At 46.6% G+C, this 22,653-nt stretch overlaps 1 protein-coding gene and 1 long non-coding RNA gene across 7 annotated transcripts in view; one reads left to right on the top strand and one right to left on the bottom strand.

Annotated features, from left to right (window-relative positions):
- The window catches only part of PMFBP1 (polyamine modulated factor 1 binding protein 1), an 87,904-nt gene extending 77,577 nt beyond the window's left edge, over positions 1–10,327 (bottom strand). For 4 of the 6 annotated variants that reach the window (XM_081202551.1, XM_081202554.1, XM_081202553.1 and 1 more), the window contains exons 1-2: positions 10,190–10,269; positions 9,861–9,991 (exon numbers count right to left, since the gene is read on the bottom strand). In XM_081202551.1, coding sequence (XP_081058677.1) covers positions 9,861–9,991; positions 10,190–10,226 — 168 coding nt within the window. In that variant the 5' untranslated portion in view covers positions 10,227–10,269. Of the gene's footprint in view, positions 1–9,860; positions 9,992–10,189 lie in introns of all 6 variants that reach the window. The other 2 variants (XM_081202552.1, XM_081202556.1) reach the window with 2 other exon arrangements.
- A 509-nt stretch (positions 10,328–10,836) lies between these two features.
- LOC308591696 lies at positions 10,837–13,927 on the top strand. Its single transcript, XR_014010219.1, has 2 exons — positions 10,837–11,210; positions 11,247–13,927. It is a non-coding gene; the product is annotated as an uncharacterized lncRNA (long non-coding RNA).
- Positions 13,928–22,653: the final 8,726 nt, after the last annotated feature.

The raw sequence follows: 22,653 nt of genomic DNA, 5'->3' as shown, positions 1-22,653 counted from the left end.
CCCTCTCCCATACAGAATCCAGAGCTGCAGAGTTAGGGCAGACTGTTAAAGGAAACTGTCTGGGAACAAGAGCGCCAGAATTGCAGTAAGCACACCAGAGGGAATGGAGAGGGCTGTTCTTCCCCAAAAGAATTGAGGGAGGGAGAGATCCTTCTGGCATGCAAATGACAGCCATGAACAAGCTGGATATGGAACCTTGAACTCCAAGAAACTGAAGGGGAATCCCTAGGAATTCCCAGTCATATGTAAGTCGTAAACAACAGGGATGCTTCAAACTCTATAATTTATGATATGACATAGTAGACTTGGACTGGACGGGCCCAAATTCAAATCCTGACTCTTCCACTGCCTAACCTGCAGCACAAAGTTGTTGTAAGAGGGGGAACCATTTAAGTAACCTGGAGCTCCTTGGAGGAAAGGTGGAATATAAATATTAAAAATAATTAACTACCAGTAATTACAGTGCAAATGTGAAATGCAGCCTAGACTGCACAGACAAGTCCAAGCCAAGCTACTGGGTGGTCAACAAGGGGTGGAGCAAAAGACTTTGCACTCTGCAGATCTGACCATCCACCTCTGCACTCCACCCCACAAACTAAAATGGTGCAGCCATGATTCTACATAAAGACACTCCAATTGCTCCACTTTCTCCAGAAGAGAAAGAGGGAGTGGGGCAGAAAGGGCTCCATGCAGAGGATGATGAGGACAGGGCAAAGAGGGAGGGACTCCTTGGTGGTGACACAGCTGTCCTATAAGGCAGCTCACTCTACACCAACTTCAATGTCATTTTGGCACCAGATGGAGATCTATTTGCTTCTGTAGATCTTTTAACAAATCATTGTGGCTATTTTACATTGCTTTTATCAGATGCCCTTTGATTTTATGGTTTTGGTGTTTATGTATTTGTTTTTCTTTTTATTTGAAAGATATTCTGGAACTCTTATACTGAAGGGCAGCCCATACCTTCTAAAAATGAAACAAATAAATAAACCCACAAATGAGAGGGGGCGTGCATTAGGGAGGGATCTGTGGCAGCCAATCCAGAAGGAAGCTGAACTGGAAAATCTGCAGGGCCCCCTCTCCCCGGCACCCATCAGTGACCAAAACCAGACTGAAAGGGATGCAGATAGTTCCAGTGTTTTGCATACGGGGGCTGAGCAAGAGTCCACAGAGCACCAGCTTCTGAAATCTACTTGTGAAGCAAGATATTGGCACCACATGGAAGAGAGATAAAACTAAGTATGCTGGATCCTGTGAGCCCAGCCACTGGATGAGCTGCTGCAAAATTCCAACTACAGAGGCAGATTAATCTAAAAACAGGAGAAGAACAGCACAGTTTTCACTAAGGAAGCCAAAGATGAATTCAGTCAGGAAGGGAAAAGGACATGGGAGGGAGAGGGAACCGAGGCTGATGTGCTGCTGAGAAAGAGGGCCAAAAAAGAAGAGGGTCAGAGGGAGACACCAGAACCATTAAAGAGTAGCAACATCCAGAGCCAGAACTTCAAGACCTCCTCTCTCAAGAACCAAAAGCAGCACTGCCCACCAAACATCTGCAGCTTGTTAAAACTATGAGGGACTGCGATAGCCACTTGCCAAGAGCGTCAGAAGAGTATGGCTTATTGCAGTTTCTCTAACTAGGGCACAGAGATCTTCCTGACAGCCTTTGGAGCTATGGGCAGCTGTGCAAGCAGAATGTGGGACAACACAGTAATACTATTCTAGCCTTCCTTTTCAGAAACCAGAGGATTCACTCTGCATGTGTAAAAGAGACAACAACCTCTTGGCAACGGAAGTAATGTGCTGGCAGTACAGAGCTCTGTGCTTGGCTAACACACCTCCAGCTTGATCGTCAGTCCAACTGCAGCTGAGTCTCTGAGCCTGACTGATCTCATTAATCCAAGTAATCTTCTACGGAAAGATCAAATCAGCCTGGAATGCCCATCAGTGGCCAAACAAAGGAGCTCTTCAGAAATTTCAAAGCCACAGGAGCACAAGAAGAACCCTTCTGGATTTAAGAAAAAAGGCCCTGCACCTTGAATTGAGCTCAGTAATTAACTGAGAGCTAGTGGGACTGTCTTAACGTTTTTGGGGGGAGGGATGGAGAAAGAGACAGACACAGACAGAGAGAGAGAGAATGTTGTCACCCAGCCCAGGTCAGCAGTTGTGTTCTGAAGTAGCCACAGTTTCCAAATTGTCTCCAAAGACAGCCTCAACAATAACACATTACAATAATACTCTTTTGAGATTTCCAGAGCCTGGATGACTGGAGGGAACAGTGCAAAAGGGGCTGTAGGAGGCCACAAACCAAAGCTGGTGAAAAGTACTCAGAGCTACTGAGAATAGCCGTGCTTCCTGAGTCAAAGCTGGATATGCAAGTTCTAACTGCACTCCTGATATTTAGCAGGCACACAGATCAGGCCAGAACAGGCTGAACATCACTTCCTTGGGCAGGCAAGCCACCCATAAACAGTATCTCCATCTTGTTGGGATTGTATCACTGGGTTTTTTATTGTTTGTTTTCTTGTGGTTATAGTAAATGTTTGATAGAAAGGCAGGGTATACACCAAGGGTGAGAGATGTGTGGCCTCTCTCTGCAGATGCTATTGGACTCCAGTTCCCCATCAGCCCCAGTCAACATGACCAATGGTGTGCTCTGCCACTGACCTCCAGCCTTCCCTCATCACCGTTGTTACTTTCCAACAAATAATAGAGGCTGAATTTTGCCCCAATGCAGACAAAAAGAAGGTTCAAAAGAGACCCAACCAGTATTCTGGATCTCTATTTTCCTTGTCTGCTGCGCCCTCTGGTCAGGTTTTAGTAGTATGTCCAAAGCCTGCAAAACAAGTTTGAAAATAAATTGACAGAACGAAAGGAATATACATGTATGCGCCACAGGAAGCAACACCCCTCAGTCAAACAGTTTGTAATATCAGCAAACTATTTTTCTGAGTCAGTCCATCTAGCTCAATATTTTCTCTAGTGACCAGCAGAAGCTTCCCAGAGGTTCAGATAGGAGTCTTTCCCAGTCCTTCCTGGAGATGTTGCTGGGGACAGAACCTGGAACCTTCAGCGTGCACAGCTTTGTGTGCTCTGCCATCGAGTTACAGCCCTCTTGTAGCTACAGCATGCAACATTAGCAAACAATCCACCAAGATCAGACTTGGTTTGGAAGGAGGAGGACAAAAGCAATATTTGCCAATAAACATGTCTCTACAGAAAACAGGTTACACAAGCCAGACCTTGGTGGGCCTTCCACATTCTAGCGATTCCAAGATAAACTGGTTGAGAAATTTCTACATAAAAACTGTAATTCAAGAAATGAAAAGCTTTCACGGCATCCAGCACATTTCGAGGCTGCTGCTCACCAAAATAATTTGTGAATATTCATCGCCTTCTGCTCCACAGCAGTTTACCTATATAGACTAACTTTGCAGAGTTAGAAGTATTAGTTGGAAGTAGTATTATATGCTTAGACTTAGAAATGCAGGGGGTGGGCAGTACATTGACACCGCATATAAGAATCCTACAATGTGTGGACACTGAAGACAGGGCTATCATCAATAGGCTATTTAACAAAATCCTCTACAAATTTTCAAATTTAAAAAAGAAAAGTAATATATGTTCACATAAAGCTGCCAGAATGTTTTTATGTTCTCCATAACAGCAACAGTAAAACAGCAATAGCAAACCCTCCCAAGGAATCTCTTTTCCCAACCAAGTATTCACACAGAGAAACACCTGCCAAGACAGGAGAAGCCAGTTTAGAGAAAGATAGGGTGGTGGAAGAGGAAATCTTTCAGCACTTTCCTAACATCATCATCATCATCATTATCATAATTTATTATTTATACCCCGCCCATCTGGCTGGCCACTCTGGGCGGCTTCCAAAAGAATATTAAAATACTGTGATACATCAAACATTAAAAGCTTCCCTAAACAGGGCTGCCTTCAGATGTCTTCTAAAAGTCTGGTAGTTGTTGTTCTCTTTGACATCTGGTGGAAGGGCGTTCCACAGGGAGGGCGCCACTACCGAGAAGGCCTTCTGCCTGGTTCCCTGTAACTTGGCTTCTCGCAGTGAGGGAACCGCCAGAAGGCCCTCGGTGCTGGACCTCAGTGTCCTGGTAGAACGATGGGGGTGGAGACGCTCCTTCAGGTATACTGGACCGAGGCCGTTTAGGGCTTTAAAGGTCAGCACCAACACTTTGAATTGCGCTCGGAAACATACTGGGAGCCAATGTAGGTCTTTCAAGACCGGTGTTATATGGTCTCAGCAGCCGCTCCCAGTCACCAGTCTGGCTGCTGCGTTCTGGATTAGTTGTAGTTTCCGGGTCACCTTCAAAGGTAGCCCCACGTAGAGCGCGTTGCAGTAGTCCAAGCGGGAGATAACCAGAGAATGCACCACTCTGGCGAGGCAGTCCGCAGGCAGATAGGGTCTCAGCCTGCGTACCAGATGGAGCTGGTACACAGCTGCCCTGGACACGGATTTAACCTGTGCCTCCATGGACAGCTGTGAGTCCAAAATGACTCCCAGGCTGCGCACCTGGTCCTTCAGGGGCACAGTTACCCCATTCAGGACCAGGGAATCCTCCACACCTGCCCGCCTCCTGTCCCCCAAAAACAGTACTTCTGTCTTGTCAGGATTCAATCTCAATCTGTTAGCCGCCATCCATCCTCCAACAGAGATCCCAAAACTAGCTAAGAAAAAAATAGACTTCTGTGGAGCTTTGCAGGAAATAATCAAAGCTGCCTCAGTAGCAGCATCTTTGTGCACACACTTTTTACTTGCAACAGTTCCCACAAAGAAAGACCAACTGTGGGGAATCTCTGGCCCTCCTGGTGGTGGGGCACTCATTAAGCGCAGCAGCAGTTCTCGTTTTGCCTCCTAGGCCTTTTCCGCCCCAAGTCACACTCATCCACTTATGACATTAGTTGTGGAACTACTGGGAAACTTAAAGTGCACTCCTGATTGTTTCTTGGCAAGTGGGGCTTGCCACTGGGCTTTTAAAATTTGGTGGTAAATACAAGCACTGCTGACAGGGCATTTCACAAATGGGGAACCACCACTGAAAAGACTCTGTCATGGGTCAACCCCTAACAGACAAACTAAACAATAAGACCAGACAAAAGAAGGAGGCTTTGCAAGGCAAGGTGGTTAGGTGGCAAGGACAGGCTTAGAGTTCCACTCCCTCCTCTTGTGCATCCCTTTTGCTGTTAAAATCAGGATGCATCCCACTAACAAAACAAAGGCCGGCCTCTGTTCTGAATGTGATGTGTTTTTCCCACTGTAAGGCCTAAACACAACAGCTGCAAAGCAGTCCAAAGGATGAGGCCCTCAAACCAACACAGCACTCCTAAGTGCACCTGCACAGAGGACAACATAATGAAAAAAAGGAGCTGCTGGCATCTGGCTGGGGGCAGGAGATCAACAGGAAACAAAGGGATGACAAAAGACATTCTGTGCGATAGCTCACTCCAGAACTCAGAAGCTTCAGATGAACCAATGCCAGTTCAGAGCAGAAGCCCAAATTTCCCAGGGCTTGTGTTGTGTTCCCCAAGCTCTAGGCTCCTGTGGCTATTACTCAGCTGGATCCAGGCTGTCCGTGTCATGACACAAGTCCCCACCGTTCAGTCACTCAACAGGTTGCTTGTTAGGCAGGATCAGTTATACAGTGCAGGTCAATTGCCACAGGCGCTCTCTCTCTCTCTCTCTCTCTCTCTCTCTCTCTCTCTCTCTCTCGTATGTTCCTTCACATACACTCTGGGCTGGAGTCTCAACAGGCATCTATACAAAGTCCTTGGATTGACACAGGACTGCCAGGATAGTTATTGCAATGACTCAGTTGTGAAGGGGTTTGACAAACACATGTGAGAGGCCAACTGGAATCAAGACCCCTTCAACAGGTAAAGCATTTACCTGCAAAGACAAACAAGGATCAAACTACATTTGACATCTACAATTAAGCAGCAGGAGGATGTGATGGAGAGGTGCTTGAGTCCACGCACCTTAGCAAATACACTCTTGATCAGTTTCCAGGCCCAAAGGTAGAAAAGAGGGCTGGTGGAGTAACTGCCCAAAAGTAAAAAAAATAAAACTAAGTATGTGCTTTTTCTTTTCTCTTTTTTTAAAGTAGCAAATTTTGATTTTGTAGGGTATGAGCCTAAGGAGTTTCCCCTCTGCCTCTGCAATAATTGAGCCCAAAAGCCCTTCTTCTTTCCAGTCACAAAGAGCAGCTTTGCACCCCGGCTACACCAAGGAGCACTTCAGAGCAACCTCACACCAAAACGGCTGATTTCTCAGGGATGCTGCAATGGTATTCAATAAAAAGCTTTTAAATGCATATTTTTAAACTTGCAACAGGAAAGCTTTCCTGTGTCAAGACAGTAATTCTTATAACAGCATTGATCAAAATGTCATTCTTTTATGAGTGTACAATACCTTTTAATGGCATACAACCAGCCATTAGGGTCATACCCCTCCATACAGCAGAGGCATCTTCCTGGAAAAAGGGAGCCCCTGGCCAAGGCACAGGCAAGCCAAGCACAGCCCTTTTTCATCACTGCAGCAGCTCCCCAAATGATCTTCCAGAAGCCACAATATTCAAGGCACACGTGTACCAGAGGCTGGCTTTTGCTCCCCATTCTCAGGAACACACCCTGCTCTAAAGTGGCAATGTTTTGGCTCTCACTGGGGGTAGTTCCACTTTCATGCTGCCTCCCACCCTATCTTTCATCTGACAACCACTACCCCCCTCTACATTTTCTCATCCGATCTGGCAGAGGATGAAATGCCTCCTGTTTTGTTCTAGGCTTTTAGTTTCCAAAGATAGAAACTAAGTGTCTAATGAACTGCTTCTATTCCACAGCTCATTTGAAGCCCTCCAGTGCTCTGGCTCTTCAGAGATTTTTTTTTAAGAACGGTATTGGAGATTGCATTTACTCTGCTTGAATGAAGGGTGAGTAGGAACCCTGGACAAGAGCGCACCAGCACTCTAATTCTCTCATCCAGCTAAAAATACCAGCGGGGGAGGGAACGGGCAGTCTCCCCATCTCCAAGACCTTTCACGTATGCTATTTGTAGAATTCAATACAGGCTGATGGCTGTCATGCAGGCACAGAGCAAAATCTTTCAATATTTTTGCACCCCAAGACCAACCATCAAAGCCAACACAAATAATATGCCCTTCATACAAGGCCACCTTATTTTTCAGAAATGGGCTAGTTAGTTTCTAAACTGGTCATTATTTGCCAGGAATATTCCCTATCTGAACAAAAGAAAGCAGAAGGATAAGGTTTCTACTTTACACAGAAAGAGTGATGAAGAGGGTTCGAGGTACATGCAGATGTCAATGATCACCCAGCCAGAGACTCTAGGATCCCTCACCTTCCAGCACCCTGCTCAGGAGCCACTTGGGAGTCTGGATGCTCAGCGAGATCATAAGAACTCATGAGCACAAACAGTCTACAATGGGACCCAAGCCTTTCCTTAAAACACAGCAACATGAAGTTCCAAAGCGTCATATGCAAGGGGGATAAATGGGAGAAACAATGACCATGTCCAAGGAGCATCCTGCTCTTTACAGGCCAGCATAATCACACGGCCAGCACTACAATATTTCCCAGAGATACCCACACTACCCAATTTTCAGCACTAACTTCAACTGCATCCAATGCCAGCAGAAGATTGGGCCCACTGCCACATAAATGTCACCTAAATTTTGCTTTGGTCAACAGGGCCACACTGGCATAAACATGACAGAGACATTGACCCTTTCTTGACTCTCCTTTGCTGAGCAAGTCCATAATGGCAGGCAGCTGTTTACAGCTGTATTGGTGGGGTGAAGGCAGCACTTGAGTCAACTCACCGTGTGATTATCACTCCTACTAGTGGCAGAGGAAGCACATGAGCCATGCAGAATACCAAAATCCCATATTTGCAGAATGGAGGCCTCACCAGGAGGTGGAATGAGGCTGAGAGCAGAACTGGCAGTCAGTTCCAGGATCTTTTGCTCTTCTTATGTAGTTAATAGTTGTTATTAATACCTATATGTGTTGACTAAAATGATGATGGAGTATTAACAATCCTATCCTTAGTTGTATTTTTTTCTCCATTGTTTATGAAAGTGTTGTAACTTTGCCTATTCTCATTCTTAATAACTCCTAGCAATATTAAAAGCTGCACTCTTTTGAGGCTTGAATTATACTATATTCTACTTCTTAGGTTGTGAATATCACCTTATAAGACTCTGACTAAATGTGCTACAACATTCAGAGAATCCTAAACGTGAAGGTGAATGAATTGTTTAAATTGAAATTTGTTATGTAAAGCTTAATAAATAACATTTTATTTTTTAAAAAAGTGCTACAATATTAACCCAGCTTTTCTTTGCCTCCACTATGTTCTGCTTGGCATCCAGCCTGAAGAAGTGTTCTAGAGACCTGGAAATTTGCACGTTATTTTGTGACATTTTGGCTGCTCAAATAAAATTTTACTTATGGACCAAATATAGCTACCTTTATTATCTCTTTCCATTTCCCACTTTCTACTATATAAAAAAGTGCCAAAAATGGCATCTGGGTAATTATGTGTGCCAAGCTAGACAACTCAGAAGGAAGTCTGAGCTCTTGTGGAAAGTTCCAGCTGCCTTGTCAGCACTCAGTGGCAGAACTTCTGAAAGAAGTGGATCAAGGGGCCTGGCTATAGGGTTGCTCATGGCTTGGGGGAAATTATTATCAATTATTATTATGCTTGCTGCACTCAGATACAATTTGTCAGCCAATGTGCTGCTGTGCACCTCCACCACACAGAGTAGCCTGTCAGAAACAGTCAACAAAGGCAGAAATACCTGAGCAGAGCTGCATCCATTATCTGGAACAGTCAGTTCTGGACTTTTTCCTCCTTTAAAAACAAGACTCCTTGGAGAGCTTGATTCAGTCATCTAGATACAGCCCCTTTACTTTCCAGCAACACAGCACATAATCAGCATAACAACCCACCTGTGCCCTCAACCCTAACCCTGGGTAAGTTTCCAAGGGGCCTTAGACCAGATCTACAGGGACACCTGGTGAGCCTGTAGGCCTCATTTTTCCTCCATGAAATAGAGCAGCTGTGAAAAACATTGCAAGAAAATGCCAGGCCCATGTGGATTTCCCAGTCTGCTTCCACAGGTGCACAACCTCAATCTAATTTTGGATGCAAACAGAAAGAAGATAGCCAAGAGGCTGAGTGGGTTGATCACCCAAGAACTCAATGGTGCCAACATGTCTGGCAGCTGATGGCCCAGATACACCTTGCAAACTTGATAAAGCTGTGGGATAAACAGCAAACAGTTACAACCACTGAAGAAACCAGCCACTAGTTTTGCAGGAATACCAGTCATGGGGGTATGTGTGCAGTGCTGTATTTATGTTTAAACTAAACAAGCTATAGCTTAGGACCCCTGTCTCTTGGGCCCCCCCAAAAAAATTTAAAGGGGAAAAACCTGGATGTACATTTCCAAAATATATGATAAAAAACAAATAAAACCTACATACAGCAACAGTGTTTTGTAGGCTCCTATGATGTAAGAAATGCGCCTCGCTTGCTAGCCTGCTCCCTAAAATATCACCAGTTTGCTTATTTCTAACAGCAACAATTTGTTGTTGACAAAGGACAGCTGGACATATAAAGGGCCCCATTACCTTCAATAGCTTAGGGCCTCATCAAACCTAAATCCCGTCCTGTATGTGTGTGTCGGGCGCCCACTCCCTTTGGGCAGTGGAGGGCGAGCCAGCAGTACCCTGGCAGGAGGGGGCAGGATGTTGCTCGGGGGAACTCCTCCTAGTACAAAGGGAGACCTAATTAAGGGAAAGAGGGGAGATACCTTGCGAGCGCCTTCCGGATCCTCCTCCAGCCTGATCCCCACGCAGTGCAGGCGCTCTTGGTAGAGGGTGCGGAGCTCTCCAAAGAGACGCTTCAGGGCACGAGAGGCCGGAGGGCGGCCCAGGCATTCTGCTGGGGAGAAAGGCGGCCATCAGAACCGGGAGACGGGGCGAGCCGAGGGCGGGGGCGCCTCCTCCTCCTCCTCCAGACCCCGCCCTTGTTCCCCGGTGGACACGAGGCGGGGGATGGGAGGGGTCCGCGAGGGATGCCTTTAGGGGAGGGGCTTTCTCTGAGGGGCAAGGGGCGCGTTCCCTGCTACGGCCTCCTCACCGCAGGCCTCTTCCCGCTCCGGTGCCTCCATCTGCATCTCCTGCTTCAAACGGGGCCGCCGCTAGTCCTTCTCCCCGCCCACTAAGCGATGGGCACGCCGCTCGGCCAACGGCGTTGGAGTGCCGGATCTGGGCCCGCCTTCTCCCCCGTCAGAACCCAATCACCGCTGCCTGGGGCGGAGAGCCGCGCAACGGACCTCTCCGAGCCTGAGTCGCTCTACCTTGCTGGCACCTGGAAGGCCGAAAGCGACTTAGGCGATTGGCTTTTGGTTCTCCCTTCGGCCAATAAGGAACGAGGTATTGCAGGCAAGCTCGGCAGACGGGAGAGCGGCCGCCGGTCACCATGGCGACCGCGCGATAGAGGCACTGCGAAGGGGCGACACGCCCCCTTGTCTTACAGGCCAGAATTTCACCGGTGTAGCAACCCGGCCTTCCTCCCCGCCCCAAGCCAAGGGCCAGCCCTGCCCTTTGCGAAGCGCCGGCACCTTCGGGCAGGCGCCCGTGGATGCGGACTCCAGCCCCGCGGGGGGCACACACAGGCACCGGGCCTTTCTGGGGGTCTTCAGCTCCCGCTGCTCGAGCGCCTGCTGGGCTTGTACGGTGAAGCCGCCGCCAGGCGGGCAGGGTGACCCGGCCGCGAATCATTGGCCATGGAGGCTCCATTGAAATGCCATGCCTAGCAGCGGGGTTGGAACTCCGCCTCCTCTTTTCATGTGGGTGGGTGTCCCGCCCCAATGAGGGCAGCGGGGTGTGGGTGTTGCGGGGGGCGCGCTTCCTCTTATTCATCCTAAGTCCACCCGCAGTCAAATCACAACACCCCCCCCCCCGCAAAAGTAAAGTCCAAATATGAGAGGAGGAGGAAAACTTGGGCCCGCTTTCTTTCTCTGCACTGGTGCCTCTTGCTCAGCAGTCTCAGAGTGTCCCCAGAGTGGCCAAGCTGGGAAACCGCAAAGCAGCCGCACGCCCACTGAGCTCCTACCAAGTGCAGTCATGGATGCAAATGCAGAAGGCATTAAAAGAGGGTAAGACTAAGGTGCTATATATTTCGATTGCATCAGACCAACACAGCTACCTCCCTGAACACTGGAAGAGGATGAGGCTAGCTACTAGCATTGAGGAGAACCAAGTTCTTCCTCTACAAATTGAGGCAGTTTGCTTTTCACAGGGATTACCAAGTGATGGAGATAATATTGCATTCAGACCTTGCACTTCAGAGGCACCACACCTCTGATCCTAGAGGTCCTAGACACAGTCATCATGACTATTAGCCACCAGAGCAATATGACCAGCTGCTACCAACCCCAGCAAGCAACCAATGAACAGGTATGATGGGATTTGTAGTCTGACAAGTTTAATCAGCCCTACTGATAGCAGGCTAAATCTCTATAGCTAGCAGGAGAGAGCTGGTTTAGTGCTCTTGGACAATGTAGAGCAGGTGTGGGGGAGAACTCTGGCCCTCCAGATGTTGCTGAATTACAACTCACATCATCCCTAGACACTGGCCATGCTTGCTGGGGCTGAAAGGAATTGTAGTTTAGCAGCATCCAAAGGTTCCCAAAGCCTAGTGTAGAAGCAGCACTGAACCCATTCACTTCAGCTGAAGGAGCAGCACATGCAGGAACCCATTTTGTATGTGCAGCTCTACATCCCACAATAGGCAAACTCTTTACATTACATTTGCTACCCATTGCTTACTGCCATGCTGATAGTCTAGGTCCTGGGCCCTCCTGACAACAATGCCAAGTCTTCCCTGCCGAGCTGCCTTCTGCTTTCCCTTCCTCACCTTCAGCTGTATTGTGCCACAGAACCTGTGATGCTGTGCTTGGAGGGCACAACAGTTGGCATGTGGCCTGAAGGAACCGGAGTTGTGTATGCTCTTCAGTGCAGTGCAACGAGGTCTCCTAGAATCTCACCAAGCCAAGGAAGGCCAAGTGCTGTTCAGTGAGTGGGGCTGGGTAGAAATCAAATCCTCTGCACGTGGCTGGTTCAGAGGATGAGAAACAGGAAAGTCTTTTTTCAGAGCAGAAGCTCAGACAGTGACTGACTCTTCTGGAACAGAAGAGAGAGAAAGGACACAAAAGAGACCGAGGGGAAACTTGGACAGCAACTGTTCTCAGTTAATCCAGAGCCCCCCAGTAAATAAAATTGTAGGCAGTTAATAAATTACAGAAATAGGGGAAAGAAGTATTTTAGGAGGCAGTTTAGTTCATCTGGAGGGTACCTGGCGAGCTCCTATTGTATGCTGGGGCGGAGGGAGGGAGGAAAGAGGGCTCTAAATTGCCTTTCAGCTCTTTTAAATTATTTCTGCAGATCTTATTACAGGAGAGAAGCGGCTGCAGAACAGCCCGGAATTCCAGCAGCCAACTGCCCACCAGACCTGTTATGAAAAAGTACAAAGTGCATATATAGCCCACAAGCCTGGTGGAGGCAATAAAAGATGCCTTCGACTTCCATTCATCACTTTGTCATCTTCAGCTACATTCAGATAGTGGTTAGCAGAGCTCACAACATGGGCAAATTAACACATACGAGTCCCTTGCTGGCTTCCTCCTCTCATAGCTTCCCACAGGAGATATATATTCCATTTCCATGGCTCCTGCCTCCTCTCCTCTTTGGGCCCCATCCCAGATGGAAACAAAAAAGAACTCTTAGGGTATGAAATGGGATGGGGGTGAAGAAGGGAGAGTGTGTCACAGGCAGCAGCAGTTGCAGCACAGCCAAGGGGCTGTACAGTTGCTAGGAATTATTGTGGCAATGTGACACTGCTTTCCCCCTCCATCATACTGAAGCATGGTTGCTTCTGGTACTGAGGGGCTGAGAAGTTAAGAGGTCTGCCCTAAAAGATTTGGCAGTGCAAAGAAGACAGCTTTGCCCTCAAACCCTGCTGCTCATAAGATGCCTGGAGGCACCTAGGTGGCTCTTGCTGTCAGAACAGGGTAGTGGGCTAGGTGGACCTTTTGTCTCATCCCATACAACTGCTCTTACATTCTTATACCCAGAGTATCTGCTGTGGAAGTTGCAGAGGGTGCAATGGAAACAGAACAGCTGTCCTACCCCGCCTGCAGCGTCAACTCTAGTGTGCCACTGTTCCCAAGAGCCCCTTTCTGTTCCTTCAGGGAAGAGGAAGAACCTGGATCTTCTACTCTGTCCCTGAGCTCCAGGCCTCAGCCTCTTGCCTGGCCTTGAATAGCTGTCTGTCAGTGACAATGCTGAGAAACTCAAAGCCAGTCTCCAAGAAATCCATGCCTCAGGTCTCTAGGGTCACAGCTGAGTTCGTGAAGATCACACAAATCATTGGGATCTCATCTCTTAAACTTTAAATCCACTGCCAGAATATATAAATAACTTGGGCACAAGCCAATGTAATCTACCCTTCCACTGTGCAGTGTGTATATACATGGACACTTAAAATAAACTACAACACAGAAACTGATCCTGCTGGATTAAGACAAATTTGGATTTTAATGCCCAGCTTTGCTCAGAGTCCTAGAGTTCAAGGGTCGATATAGTAGATTGCAAGAAGGGTATAGGTTAGTCAAGCCTCAACATTTTATCATAATAAACCAGATGTGGACAAAACACCAAGTTGAAGACCATAAATCTATTACAGTGAACTGTCAATGTCCCCCACGGCAGGGTCATTTGTTAATTCATAGCTGGGTCTCTTTTTTCAACAGACCTTGTAAACTCTTTCCTGAAACATCAATAAACCATCTGCTTTGACTAGTTAATCAAATGACTTTATTCAGTCCAAAGCCATTTTTTCCTAATAAAAACAGAGTATTTATCTCCACGGCTATAAAAGAGGATTGTTTTCAACTATTCACTTATAGTTAAGAAGCGCATTTAGTCTGGATTGATTTCCAATGCCTTGGTCATATCCTGTCACTTTCCATTTCTTACACACAACATCTCAGTTTAGCTACTTAGCAGCGAAAAAAACACAACCTAACTTGGGGCTGGGCACCAGTTCAGGGAGGCAGAAAAGTTCCCATTAGGATTAAGAGCGGCATTCTCTGGCAAGCAGTAGAATGACAGGTGTCTCCTCCGCCTGTACGTCTTTCACATCTGTGGCATTCTGTTGCAGGGGGGACCCAACTCCTCTCCTGGGACTGGCTTTCTAAGGAAGGATATGTGCCCCAGAACTGCTCTGTAACTACAAATTCAATTGCAAAACAACCAAACAGCTCCCAGTTGCACTGAAGCAACCACACTCTTTTGGGGATCATAACAAGTACATTAACTGCCCCCCTGTCTGTCTAGCAGAGCCCTGCCTTTGACAGTGCCAGGAAAGCAGAGTCTTGGAGCCTTATGCCATTGGAGAGGCACCTGGTGCAATCCTGAGTTCAGCTGCCGTACTCACTGTGGGGCCAATGCCTGGACTCTCAAACCCAACCAACTTGTCAGGGGTCAGTCTAAAAAAAAAGAAATGCGGGTGGGCATTCACACAGGAAATACATACATGCCCCAGTTCTGTCCTATCTGCCCTAGTGGGGAGCAGAGGGTGAGGAAGGCAAAGTCATTTATATCATGTGCCTCTCTGCTGTGTTTCTAATGGCCAGAGCTTTTGTTCTGCTGTTGCTGGCTGCCCATGACAGGCAGGAAGCCACAGCCTCCCTTGATGCCATTGCCTTATTCAGCAATTTACATCCATCATAAAAATCAAATATGCATGTTGCTATCGCCTCACCAACAGCAGTTTCAATTTTTGCCTTGCTGTATTCTAAATTGGGGGGGGGGCACAGATGGGCAGAGTCACTTTGCTAGGCCTGAAACTACCAGTACTTGAATTTCTCTCTGTTTTATTGCTGTGGCTGGATGGGAACGGCTGAATGCAGCTTCCTAAGAAGGGAGTGCACAGAGAAGGCCTCTTGGGAGGAGGGACAGCAGCATCCACAGGGGGCAGACTCCTTGGCTCCGACTGGACAGAAGAGGGTCCATTGATGGGTCTTCTGGCAGCCTGGCTCTTGGAGCTCTTGAGGAGAAGGGGCAAGCTCTCTTGCCTTAAGGGAATTTCTGTCCAGGACAGCTCGCACCCCAAGACAGGACAGCCCAGCAATGCTCACAGAGCTTCCCTCCTGGATTCCGTGGAGTCACTGGACACACAGGGAGTTTCAGCCATCAGATCACTGCCAATTCTGAACAAAGTGAGAAAGCATTTCCAAGGTGAGATGGGCAGCTACTCAAGCTGACTCCATGAAAAGACCCAGGAGGCCCTTCTGGCATGAAGCATCCACTCAGCTCTTATCCCCTGCTCCATGTACACACCAAGCCCTTGCCCCGGGCACCTTTGAGTGGCTCTCATCATGGTGCTCCATCCGGAGAGTTTGTCTAGATCATCATCACCATTTTCATTTGGGGCAGCTCTTGAAGGCACAAGTGAAGCATCATTCAAGAATTTAGATTCCAATGGATTTTGGTCATTTAAAAAGAGCAGCAATGCTGGAGCTACGCAGACAGTCATGCTCCTCTGAGCCCTAAGGTGGTGGGGAGGAGGCAAGAGGCTGCATCCAGACACTGAAGCCCAACAAGCTGCAGGGCAGAAGCCAGAACCAAATCAAGCTTCATTTCTCTTGCTTGTTCAGCTGGCAAAGGCAAACTGCATTGCCCAGGATATCTGCATTGCTCAGGATATCTTCTCTTCTTTTGCTTGAAGGCTAAGAGCCTTTCCCTTGGAAGCTAAGCAAGGAACACAGCTGGCTCCACCGCTGGGCATCCCATGCCCCATCATAGCAGTAGCAGAGCTTTGGTCATCTCTGCTCCTTTGAGACTCAGCAGAAAGGAATGGGGGAATCCAGTCTCCATGACAACAGAATAAACTCCACAGGTTATTACAAATCATGGGCATAGCCAAGGGGGGGGGGCATGGGGGGCAGCTGCCCCCCAAGCAATAAAAATCAATAAAAATACATAGCAGAGGTTCTGCCCTTCCTAACAAAAATCCTGGTCATGCCCATGTTGCAAATGACAAGAAATACAAGTAAAACAAAAGGCAACCCCCCAGCACTGTAGGCAATGCTTATTTTGAGAATTCTCTGCTACAGTGTGCGCATGTGTGTGTGCACACGTGTGTGCACTCTTAAGTCAAACAACTCCTTTTGTTCCCCTCCCCTCTTTACCCCGTGCTGAGAAGGAAGTTGCCAGGACTTCCTAATGGTTATAGTAGGGTGCAATATCTTTCTCCAGCCTCCGCACACCCCTTATCTTCTTCCAGCTGCTTTAATGCCCCATCGCTGGGCTTGCTTTCATAGGCAGGGATGAAGGCTTCCTCATGTTGTCTACAGCTCTGTCACATTCAGCACTCGATCCACTGCACTGCAACCAGTTTCAAACCTGCTGGTGTGGACAGCCTGAGGAAGGTGCCTCAGCCTTGGTGCCTGCCCATAAAAGCAAGCCTAGAGTGAGAAGCGAGGATGATGTCAGCAGGTCCCAGAAACCTTCTTTGTTGTGAGATATTAGGGGTGATTTGAGAGTTTGTTTGGGGCCTGGGTAGGCGGGTGGAGTCCTGCGTAAAAGCCAGGGGGCTGAGAGGTGCTGAGTGAGGAAGTGTGTCAGAAGAAAGAATTTATATCAGTATTTATTTGTAATTTGCATTAATGGTTTTATTATGTATTTTTGTAACTTTTTTGTTTGTTTTAGTTTGCTATATATTACTTAAGAAATATTTATATATACATTGGCCGGCATAGAAATAGTCTAAATAAATAAATTTAGATTATGTGTTGACAGCTATCCAATATTAAATTGCAAACCTTTAAATCAGCAAAAGCCATTCTGAAATTCGCTGCATGTAAAGGTGGAAATCTGGTCAACCCAGCTCTATCTGTGTATAAAGCAAAAACAATGGCCCAGATTTTATATGGTGCAGAGGTTTGGGGTACCTCAAAGGTCTCCGGTCTGGAACCCCTACAGAATTATTTTTTAAGAGTTCTTTTAGGTTTGCCCAAAGACGTGCAATCTGCCATGGTCAGGTTGGAAACTCGCATGTTGAGCATAGAGAGCCAAATAGATAAAAGAATTCTCTGTTACTGGTTTAGAGTTCAACAGATGGACAACACTAGGCTACCAAAAAAATGCCTGATTGAGCTCTCAAATGGATTACCCTTTAAAAACTGGGTACATCATGCTGCCCAACTGATGGGCAAATATGACCTCTCAGTGACTGAGATTAAAGAACTCCCCTTATATTCACAGAAAAATATTTTTAAACGAACCACAAGGGCAGTGGCAACTAAAAACGATCTAAACTCTATGTGCACATCTATATGCACCCCATTGTATTTTAAACTTAGAGAGGTCAATGAACACATATCTTATTTTAATGAATTGACTTTTGCACAGCTTCAAAAAGCTTTTACAGAGCTACGACTAAATACAATAAGCTCTGCTTATAGAGATGGGAGACATAGAGGCATACCAAAAAATGAACGTGTTTGCATTAGGGGATGTTCTGAAGTAGAGGACCTTATGCATTATATCTTGCACTGTCCGTTATATAATGATGCAAGAAAAAGATTTTTGGTACCTATAATGACAGGGTCCCCTGGCCAGAACCCCCTTGATATGATGTTATATCTCCTTGCAGACACAGATAAGTATGTGACCTGGCGGGTAGCACTTTTTGCAACTGCTGCTAGGAAAATTAGAGCAAATTATATAGCCAAGGTAGCCATTAACTGTAAAGGAGATGAATTTATTTGATCCTATCTATCTACCTCAGGCTATGCTCTATCTTTGTCACCAAACTCTGAGTATAAATTGCACACTGTATTAATTGATATTGTTTTTAACATTAGTGACCATGTGATGATTTTAGCTTATGAATTTTATTGTTTAATGTTTTTATTTGTACATTGGGGTACTTTTATAGCTTTGTTTAGAGTACGTAATGTTTTAATAATATAAATGTTTTAAGTCTTTTTTTACCAATTCAGTATATTTTCTTTTAATTGTCAAATAATTCTGTGTACATTGCGGCAGCCTTTGGCTATGTGCAATAAAACTGACTGAGACTGAGACTATGTTTTGAAAGCTGAACAGCCTCTTGATATCCTTCCCCTTCCATCACTCAAGCAGAGGTTGCTCCATGGTAGGAGGAAAAGGAGAGTTTTCTGCATTCACAGAGGATACTCTCCAGTTGCCAGTAACCATGATAATGGAATAGAGCAACTGTCTGTGCTCCTGCACTATTATACTACTAACAGCCCATATTTCGGAAGTAGGCAACATACTAGGGCCAGATGTTGGAAAGAAAAGTGAGGTTTTTTTTATCATGCAAGAATATTAGTGCTACAGAAGTGTCTGGAATTGCCATTGTTCAAAGTATCCACTCCTTGCAAAGCCTCTAAACATTCTATGAATAGTACCTGAAGCCAAAATCGCATATAGTCAAAACACACTGGCTGCAATAGTGGGCGGGATGCCTGCTCCCTTTATTTTTGCTAAGCACATAAAGCTGACTGTGTACAAGCTAAATATATGTATGTTAAGAGCATATCAGCGAGCAAAAAACAAATTAAGAGTTATCCATATTGCTCGTAATGTCTTTCTTGTGGGGGGTGAGATGGTGTGTGGGCTTCAGTTAAACCACTAGAGTCAAACTATGCCCAAGAGTGAAGAGAAACTGAGAGCAGAGATCTGCCAGGCTGCAGTTCTCAGCAGTTCATGGCTATATTGGAAAATTTTGCCTTTTGACCATCACCATCCATGCTTCACCATGTCTGGCAAAATAATTTCTCTCTCTCCAAGATTAGACCAAGTATTCCAGTAAGAAATGATAGAAGTACCTCTTTTACCCCTCCCCACACAAGTGCCTGGATCAGGGTGAGGGGGCATGGCCTCTTCCCCGAAACAGGAATGAGAGACTGGATATACTGGCAGGGTCAGCATCTACTTTGCAGGTCCAGGAAAAAGTACAAACTCATTTAGGCACCTAGTCTCATAATTCCTGTCACATCCATCTGGATCCCATTGATCTTTCCTTGCTCCCCACCCCAATGCTTCAGAGGCTCCTTCCTCTCCTGGCCTGTCGCAAGAGGTGCTGTTAAATCAAAAGGGCAGCTTTCATCTTTCTGCTGTCTGACAAGGAGGGAGCAAAAGCTGGTGTTGGAACAAGAGCCCCTTGGAGTCAAACAGAGAGCTCCCTGGTGATGCCGCCAGCAGCCCTTCCATTTCCCGGCTTCATGTGGAAGTTATTCATAAGCATCCTCATCTCTTCTCCATTGGTCTCACTGATCAAAGACGGGAAATGGGAAACCCTTCTTGAAAAGTTGGCTCTCCACTTCCAGCTCTTAACCTGAGAGGTGGGAGGGAGGGCAGGCACTTTCTTTGCCAGCACCCATCTATGCCCTTTAGTAGGGGTTTTAAATTCTTCTGCAGCCCCATTTGAAAACAAAATGAAATCCACAGTTGGAGGCAGCAATGCTTCTGAATACCAGTTGCTGGAAATCACAGGAGAGGAGAGTGCTCTTGGGCTCAAATCCTGCGAGAGCCAGTGTGGTGTAGTGGTTCAGAGCGGTAGTCTCGTAATCTGGGGAACCGGGTTCGCGTCTCCGCTCCTCCACATGCAGCTGCCGGGTGACCTTGGGCCAGTCACACTTCTCTGAAGTCTCTCAGCCCCACTCACCTCACAGAGTGTTTGTTGTGGGGGAGGAAGGGAAAGGAGAATGTTAGCCGCTTTGAGACTCCTGAAGGGGAGTGAAAGGCGGGATATCAAATCCAAACTCCTCTTCTTCTTCTTCTTCTTCTTGCTGGTTTCCCACAGGCACATGCTTAGATTACTGCAACCTCTACATAGATTATTGCAATGTGTTATACATAAGGCTACCTCTGAAGACAGTTCGGAAACTTCAGCTGGTACAGAATTCGGTGGCCAGGTTGCTCACCGGGGCAAGACAGTTTGAGCATATCACACTGATCTTGTCCTGACTGCACTGGCTGCCAATCAGTTTCGAGGCCCAATTCAAAGCTCTGTTTTTGACCTATAAAGCCATAAACGGCTCAGGACCACAGTACCTCAAGGGCCACCTCTCTCCATATGAACCTACTCAGACTCTGAGATCATCCTGTGCGGCCCATCTTCATGTGCCTCCTCAGGAGAGGTCTGTAGGGTGGAAACACAAGAATGGGCCTTTTCTGCAGGGGCTCCCCATTTGTGGGATGTTCTCCCCAGGGAGGTTCGGCTGGTGCATTTGTTATACAGTACACCTTTAGGCACCAGGCGAAAACGTTCTTCATCAACCAGGCCTTTGACTGATTAACATCCTATATCCTTTTAAATATGTTGGTGGAAGGGGGGAATTATTGGTTTGTTTTCTTCCTGTTCTTGCTTTTATTATGTATTTTGTGTTTTCATATTGTAATTTTATGTTGTGAACTGCCCTGAGATATACAGATGAAGAGCAGTATACACATTTTAACAACAACAACAATCTGGTTAGCCACTGGGAGAACAGGATGCTGGACTAGATGAGCCATTGGCCTGATCCAGCCAGCTCTTCATATGAGATGGGGTGGATCTAGAGAAAGTCTTGGGCATGCAAAGGAAGGAGCCACCAAGCTTTCCTCTCTCACCCCCCCCCCAATACTTCAACCCACAATTGTTCTATTCTGCAGTGGACACCGTGGAGATAGCTGGGAACTGGGAAAACAGCTGGGCTCCTCATAAAGGAAGTTCTGGCCCACACCAGAGATACTTATGTCAATCGCCTCATTTAAAATATAGAAACCTCAGAAGAGCCTGCCTGCAGCTGGTTCAGAACAAAGGGGCCCATCTAGTTGCCCAGCCATCCCTTCTCATAGGGACCAACCAGATGCAAGTAGGACTTAAGTGAAACATCAGTGCTCTGCTCACTTGTGCTCCCCAGCAACTGGTGCAGACTACGTTGGACTGTGGAGGTAGGACGTAGCCTGATCCTCCATGATTTGTTTAATGCCCTTTTTAAAGTGGTCCAAGTTGGTGGCCACCACTATTTTGTGTGGTCATGAATTCCATCATCTAACTATTTGCAATATGAACTTCCTGTTGCTTGTTCTGAATCTTTTAATACTGGACAACCGCCATCGGGTTCTAGTGTTATGAAAGGGAGATAAACCACCATGCATCACACCACCTTGCCCATTATTTTTTCTAACCTAAAAAGCAGCTGTGTGTGTTTGTGCACATTCTGATTTTGACTGCAGCTGTAACACTGGATCTTTCACCCTCTCCCCATGGCCATTTGCAAATCTCAATCCCCAGGACCCAAGCTGCTATTAAACCTAATATGGAAGAAAGGGTATGTTCCTGTATTCTTTTCTCTCTCTCCAGCAAGATTATTGGCTATGGTCTTTTTACTGGGGGGAGGGGGAGGATATTCAGACTGATAAACATTGTGAGGGGAGTTAAATGCCACCCCTCGCCTGGGTTGCATTGGGTGGTCCACTTGTGGCTCTCTGGAATCACATCTGATTTGGTCCTAAACTGCAGACAGCAGAAAAATGGTTGTGGTGTGTGTGTACATTTGCCAACATCCTTATAGTGCAGATGGCCAAGAAGTTGGCAGGGCATCATTATGTTGCCATGGAAGACTGAGGGTTGGTAATATTTACCTTCGTGCAGGTTGGAAGACAGCAAGAATGCAAGTTGTAGATCAAACTCAATGGTGTGATCATTGACGAGTCTACATCTCTGCCTCCATTGCATCCTTGATGTCTTGTGTAACAGAACCACTTTTAGAGTGGCACAGGGCCTTTCATATTTTGGCCTAAAGGTGGTAGAACCTTCAGTAGTTTGCTGCGATTTATCTGCAAGGTGCTTTGAGGGTAAAATTGCTTGTATCTATTGGTACCTGCTATTGTAGCAGGTCAATTTCCAGTTTCTGTTCATGGGCGAGTTTCTGTTGATAGGGCTCAAGGATGTGGATAAAGTAATTCAAATGGTGCATTGACCATTTGCATTCTTGACCCTTGTGGCTGATATCTGGCAAGGAGACCACCACCAACTGGACCAAGGAGGTAATCCCTCTGAGAGAGGCAATGGTCACAGGCTCTCTGAAAGACAGCAGTGAGATCTCTCCTTAGGAAAACCTCTGTGACCCAGAATACTTGAAGAGTTATAGGCAAATGTATCCTTCCTGGGTAATATTTTTGAGTAGGTGGTCAATGACTAGTTCCAAGGACTCTTGGATGAGACTGATTTACTAGATCCATTTCAGTTGGGTTTCAGGCCCTGTTTTGGCACTAAGACCACCTTGGCTACTTTATATAATGACAGGAAAGGTAGATAATGTATTTGCTGATTCTCCTTGACCTCTTGGCAGCTTTCAATACCATCAACCATCATCTCTGAGGACTATCTGAGTTGGGACAGGGGGCACTGTCTTGCAATAGTTCTGCTGTTCTATGGTGTTGTTTTGGGTATGTTTTTAGCCCCATGAGCCTCTTATGTGGGGTTCTGCAGTGTTTAGTTTTATCCCCCATGCTTTT

Source organism: Podarcis bocagei (assembly GCF_964188305.1).
Source record: "Podarcis bocagei genome assembly, chromosome: 7".
NCBI classification, from domain to species: Eukaryota; Metazoa; Chordata; class Lepidosauria; order Squamata; family Lacertidae; genus Podarcis; species Podarcis bocagei.
The sequence above is the reverse complement of the archived record's forward strand: the minus strand, read 5'-3'. Positions and strand labels throughout refer to the sequence as shown.